The sequence below is a fragment of the Triticum aestivum genome, chromosome 3B (genome assembly GCF_018294505.1).
Source record: "Triticum aestivum cultivar Chinese Spring chromosome 3B, IWGSC CS RefSeq v2.1, whole genome shotgun sequence".
Taxonomy (NCBI): Eukaryota; Viridiplantae; Streptophyta; class Magnoliopsida; order Poales; family Poaceae; genus Triticum; species Triticum aestivum.
In genome coordinates, this window is record NC_057801.1 from 840968236 (window position 1) to 840975201 (window position 6966).

General features: G+C 40.9%; 1 protein-coding gene across 1 annotated transcript; it reads right to left on the minus strand.

Moving 5' to 3' along the window:
• Positions 1-285: 285 nt before the first annotated feature.
• On the minus strand, positions 286-5813 carry LOC123072843 (vacuolar-processing enzyme gamma-isozyme). The gene is made up of 9 exons (XM_044496509.1): positions 5443-5813; positions 3325-3489; positions 2803-2959; positions 2551-2636; positions 2243-2442; positions 1842-1890; positions 1544-1756; positions 1208-1414; positions 286-771 (listed from the first exon to the last, which is right to left on the minus strand). The coding sequence occupies exons 1-9, from the start codon at positions 5617-5619 to the stop codon at positions 589-591; spliced, it is 1437 nt and encodes a 478-aa protein (XP_044352444.1). The 5' UTR covers positions 5620-5813; the 3' UTR covers positions 286-588.
• Between the last annotated feature and the right edge of the window lie 1153 nt (positions 5814-6966).

Consider the following 6966-nt stretch of genomic DNA (forward strand, 5'->3'; position numbering starts at 1 on the left):
TATCCTTCCTTAGGATGACCTTAGATTATCCTTTGTTAGGATGACCTTCGATAAACAAACATATTGCACTGAGAATACACCAGAAAAATTCGACCGGAATCGGAAGGAATGAAGTTCATGAGTTAAGTTGATTGCCATCAACCGATGCCCTAAATCGAGTTGTGTTGTCCACTTATCCCCGAAGCATGTCGGAACTGGATATTTGATGGTTTGGTCACAAGTAGCTGCAGGGTTTCAAATGGATTGGAAAATAACAGCTCATGGTATGAGATTACACAGTCTACGTAGAAATAGGAGCGCTTGCATTCTTCATATATGGAGTTGCGAGCTACACATCTGATCACAAACTATCATGAGTATGTACAACAATCACATCAACTCACCTTTCTACTTTTGTATATGTACATTATAAGTTGGGCACAAAGAGGATACATTGGTGTGGTGGAATAGCAGAAATAAGGGCATAATTCTTATTCATCTACATCTAAGGTTCGTTCAAGCACTATGTACTAACTCTGTGAGAATAGGAAGTGACTTTGGTATATGGTACAATAGCTGAAATAGTGGCTGAGTTGCTTCAACTATGGTTTAAGCACTAAAACCTCTGTGTGTGGCACTCCATGGGTTGGTTGGGATGCTGGTGCACGCCTGAGCGGCCACCTTCACCATCGCTTCAGGAAGGATGCCGGCATTGCAGATGTTTGCAAAGGACCGCATGTGCTTCATTCCATACTGCGCCAACGAGCCACATTGTGATTCAAAAGCACGCACCTGAAGAAAGGGAGGACATAATATTAGTCATGCACAGCAGGGGCAGAAGAAATTACATGCTGTAACTGCATTAATTATAGTATATTCCATATGACACATGTATGTATGTATGTATGTATGTATGTATGTATGTATAGAGAGCTGGCAATATGTCGAAGTGAAGAAACTACTTGAGCATCCAAAGTTTCAATCCAGAAAATATCGATCCTGAATAATATTAGTCCTGAATATATATCGCGTTCTTCCAGTACTATTGGGATATATTCTATTTGTCAGTCAACCAATAACAACAATTTTATCTACAGAATTTTATCCCGGTAGTTCCAGAAAATTAACACATGACCAATAGGCAATATGAAAAACACAACAGAAGCACAAGTAAGATAAGAGATGTTGATACATGAGGAAGCAAAACGATGTCAAAATGGAGCCTTACCGTAGACTTGAGACAACTCCAGTCATCAGCAAGAGGCTCGCCAGCTGGGCGAATGGTCTTCAGGACCATTGGACCATCCGCAAAACCAAACAGAAGGTTTCCAATCAGCTCGACGCTGTTGTCAATATGAGATCTATGACCCATCATCTCGAGCAATTGCTTCCGAGCATCGTTTTTCTCAGGGGAGCTCTCAGCCAATTTCTGGTACTACATGCAGAACAAAAGAAAGAAAGAAATCAGTTAGTTTAACCATCTTTTTTTACTGAGTTTATTTATGAATACTCTATTTTTGTGCGTAAAGTAGCATGAGAGATTTCTCATGATATAATTAGGAACCTTGTGCCAGAAATAAACAAGATCAGCATCCCTCTGATTAACAGCTCTTGAGAAGGACGGCAGTGAGTTATCTTCAACAAATGTAGTGTTGTCATTAGCAGGATTTGACCCAATGTATAAGAAGAGATGTTGATCATTCAGATCCAAAGAACCGTATTGCATCACATGGGAACCATAGCTGTATGAGTCCTGAGCTGCCGTTCTCTTCTTGACCTGCTCCACCATTAATTAGTTATGTTAGGAAAGAACTGCTCCAAGATTAATAATCTATTTTCTTTTTGGAGTTTTAAGCACTTACCAGGTCATACTGCTGCTTGAGAGATTCAGTTCTCAGGTTGTGTACATCACTGTCAACATTGAAAGTTGCACGTTATTCGAGCACAACTACGAACCATAACGAAAAACCTAGTTCCTTTCAAACAAATGATCCAAGGATTTTGACTTAGGGTTCAACTATAAAATGGTGAATGCAACAATGACAACCATGGCAGCCAATATGAGAACATTTTGGTGACATTTTATTCTAGTGCAGTATGATAAGTGCCCTACTAGTTACTAGTTAATCATTTTGAAACGACACACATGTACGGTACCAGAAAGTACTAACAAATATGAGTCACGTGTGTTCGAACTGACCGTATCAAACCATGATTTTAGCATGTGAACGAATGTTAAACATGGTACAACAAAGCGGGATACCTGTCCTCCATCCAAGAAATGCTGTACAGGTCGCCCAAGCAGGTGTCATATTCGGACGGAGGGCTAGGGTACTCGCCAGGGCAATACGTTCCCCAACTGCTCTCCTCCGCGTTCGACGCGGTGGTCGCATAGACACCGATGTCATTTGGCAGAAGCCCCTCAAAGACGCTCCCAGCTTCGCAGGCTTCAAGATAAAATACCTGCAAAATAAGAGTCAGGCTATTGTTTTTTTTCTGAATGTTTAGTCAGGCCATTGTTTTAACCAGCAAACAGTGCCGAGCAAAAATAACCAAAGGACGATGGGGTACCAGGCTTTTGTAGGTTCCAGCAGCGTGCTTTTTCTTCAGGACATCTACAAGATCGTCACCGTAAACGTATGGATAGGTAGGCATCCCTGAAAGTTTTACCAGAACAGAAAAACCATGACACTAATAAGGTAATTGTGCATGTTAGATTTGTATGTACGTCTGCATTTATATGAAATATCTGTTCTGACTGGTTTTAGATACTAAAATTCTCGAAAGAAGAGAATAAAAGAATGGCATGTTCTGAATACTGACCAATGACCCCAGGACCCCCATGGTCACTGTAAAACACAAAAATGTGATCATTAGGGCCACTGTCCACGACTTTGCCACTCCCACCACTCACAGCGGTTTTATTACCGAGAAGGACAGCAAACAAGTTCTTGACATTAACCTCCTTCCCAGTGTAGTCCTACAGTGGAGATTCAGTCAAACAGACAGAAAATTGTGGATACTCGATAGGGGTGCATGATCATTGGAATATATTGGTTCATTCCATCAAGATGTTGACATTATCACATAGAAATTTGACATCAAAGGCCAACTGGAAAATGACATAAAGACTGATCACAATTTAGGTATTTAATCATTTTCAATGCGGTACAAACTGCCATTGAAATTTATGTTCGTGTAATTTCTAGAGTAATACCATATTCACATTTTTCTGCAACCATCAAACAGTTTGTATCATTCCATAAGGTAATATATACCAATCTTAGTTCTTTACTACATCAACAAATACTGGAAAGTTTTCCGTGAATACGCATGCATGATTACCTTAGGGACCCCAGCATAGACATCTCCACCCTGGGGGTGGTTGATGATGACGCCCGGCCTTGGGTTCTCCAGGTTGTGCGCAATGTCATCGTACATGAAGACGATGATGTTCTCATCCTTGAGGCCACCCTTCTTCAATATCTGGTAGGCGTGGCAAATATCCGCCTGCAAAGTGCAAAGTTTGGTCCACAAATTAAAATACACTATTCATTGTCGTCAACAAAACGAACAAGGAGGGATTTTTTTTCTGAGATAGGCAGCAACACCAAACAAACACGGAACACGTTTTTTTAACCTATTCTTACAGCTATGCACACAAAAGAATTAGAATATCGAGTGTGGATTTTCTAAACCTAGGTGCATTGTAACCTTTACCATTTGCATGTGTGTTGGTTGCATTGAGATTTGTGCCAGGGTTGTAGGCCTACGTGAACAGTAATGATGTCGGAGAAAGCATGGGCACACGGCGGGCTGATTGTCTCCAGAGATATGATTTGTGCAAATTCTCTCCGAGATTGATGCAAAATAAAATAAAATAAAGTATGCACAATTATTTGGGACTTGGGCACACCTTACTTCCATTCAATTGCTAACCTGTAATTAATTATAACTAGCACATATGCCCATGTAAAATAGTATGCATTTAAAGTCAGTGAAAATTATATGTGCAAGCAAAACCTTGTGTGCACACAAAAAAGTAACATTTAGCTTTTCGGTTTCGCCGCGTGCGAAGGAATCAATCCACTATTTTTTCATTAATTGATCGAGGGCATTTAAGAGTTTTGTTACATCATCATACGCCAGAGAAGGCCCATGAGTTATTCAATGTACTTTTTCTTTAAATTCTTACAATCAAGGTGATTTTAAAGTATGAAGTTGCTGAATATTCTATGAAACATGAACAATTTTTTTAAATCCTAAACAGTTTTGTAAAAATTATGTACAGTTTTGGAAAAATGCAAAAAAAATACGAAAGGGAACATCTTTTAAAATTCACAAACATTTTCCAAGAACACCAACTTTTTTCATAAAAACATGAACATTAATTGAATTTGTGAACATTTTTTTAAAATGGGAACATGTGTTGAACATTCATAAGATTTTTGAAAATGTGTATCCTTTATACATGAAAATTATTTTTAATGGTAAAAATTCACTAAAACAAGAATATTTTTTGAATTTGGAGCATTTTTTGAAATGCATTTTTTTAGATCTTAACAATAAATGTTTTTTGAAAAAATAGGAAACTTTTTTTGCAAGTTCCGACTATTTTTCAAAATAGCAACAAAATTTTGGAATTCTGAACATTTTTTAAAACTTGTTTTTTTAATTCCAATTTTTTTTTGAGAATTTTTAAATTACAAACTAAATTCGAAAAGTAAAATAAACTTGGAAGTAAAAAAGAGATAGAGAAAGGCACAGAAAAAAGAAAAATGGGCTAGCCCATTATTGGTTGTTCTGTGCAAAACTCCAACTATTTATCGCCCTGTGCGGAATTTCTCAGGTGCATGGGTAGAAAAATAAGTGGGTTGGCTTCGCTGGGCCACAGCGCATGACCCACATCTGAAGATTCTTTTTTACGAGACAAACGGATAAGAATTTAGTATCAGCTCGGATAGAAAAAAAATCCTTTTCAGCAGTGAACAATGAAAAAATTGACGAAACACTAACTCAGTAACAAAATGATCCTAGATTCTTTTGCACCATTTATCTATTTTTTCTACCATTGACAGACGAGCCCCGCATGGGTAGAGAGCTGCCATCTCACAGGGCAGCAATTTTTTGCTATGTGGACTGTTTGATCGGTCAACATGGTGCCACGTACACAACATACGGAGCTCTATGATGAACCGGTGATCGTATAATTATACCACCAGCCGTATTATAGTTCAAGTTCAGTGACAACTTGGTGCCTACCTGGACGGCTAACGGAGACGATCGTGCATAGCTCCAAATTTGGCTCATCGATCTCATAGCTTTGAACAGCATACATGAGCCACTACTTAAATTTCCCACGTTTACTTATTCTTAACTCACAGGAAGAAAAAACTGGAGCGGGCGGAATTAGAGTGAGACGCGAAGGAGCAAAGAGTAGAATCCATGATAGAGCGTGCGCACCTGGTGGCGGTAGTTGTAGTAGCCGTTGGAGCCGGCGACGAGGACGGCCCACCTGGTCCCGACGGAGCCGTCGTCCGACGGCAGCCGGATGGTGGGCTGCAGCCGCGCGTGCGCCATGGCGAGCAGGAGGAGCAGCAGCGCGAGGGGAAGGAGGCGGAAGGACGACATGGCCGCCATGGATGGTGCTTGCTGGGGTTCCGATTCCAGAATAAGCGAAAGAAACTTCTCCTTTTATTATGCGCCGGCGCCGGCGCCACAGGGGATATATCTTTTCTTATTGATGATGATGAATTCGGGTAAAGGGAAAGCCTACCACCCACTACTGATGAAGTGATGATTCATTCAGCTGTCCGCGTCGGACGTAGCAGCGCCGTCCGTCCATGGCCGATTGGTTGCGATTCTTGCCGACCTGCCGTACGTGTCTTCTTAATATCAGCCGTCAATTTGGTTTGTTGCGCGCGTGTTAGCAGCCAAGACCAATCAACTCAGATTAGGTGGCGCGTCCGGCCCTACGGCTGGCTAGGATTCTCTCTCTCGTCCGTTCACGTCGCGCTCACCAGCGTACGTACTATGTAATTTAACTGGGGCCAGATCGCCTACAACCAACTGCTGAGTGGTGTCGCGTTCGCGTCCAGATTGTTGAGCTTTGCTTTAGGACTCATTTAAAGAACTAGACTATATTCGGGTGGCGGCCTGAACCTATCTATTATTAGATGGTTATAGAAGAATAGTGGTATCCCCGATCTATCAGGGTTCAAGTCCTAGACTTGACGCTGATGCTCGTATTTTTCTTAATTTATTTCAGGCTTTTTGATGATATTCGTTCAGTGGGAGGAGGTGTTCCCGTTGACTACAAAGTGTCTTTGGTGAATTTGTCAATCTCAAAATGATCGTATGATGCAGCCTATGTACATTTTGTGAGCATACATTTGTATTGTGTTTTAGAAAAAGAATCTCTTCATGCCTCGCGCCACCGAACATTCACATCTATAATTTTACAAATCGTCTAATAAGTCCATCGCTATAAGATACTATGAGAAAATTAATAAGAATGCAGCAAAACTAAACAAACTTTATTAGATCAATATTGAGCAGTGGGTCCTAAAGCAAATGGCGGAGAAAAAATAACCACGAATCAGTCGCAATAATCAAATGAGAGATCATATATAAACACGTTGGGAAACATAGCATGTAATTTCAAAAAAATTCCTACGCTCACGCAAGATCTATATAGGAGATGCCTAGCAACGAGGGGGAGAGTGTGTCTACGTAACCTCATAGACCGTAAGAGGAAGGGTTTGACAACGCGATTGATGTAGTCGAACTTCTTCTAGCTCCGACCGATCAAGTACCGAATGTACGACACCTCCGAGTTCTGCACACGTTCAGCTCGATGATGTCGTCCCTCGTCCTTTTGATCCAGTAAGATGTCGAGGAAGTAGATGAGTTCCGTCAGCACGACGGCGTGGTGACGGTGATGGTGAAGTGGTCCGCGCAGGGCTTCGCCTAAGCACCACGAGAATA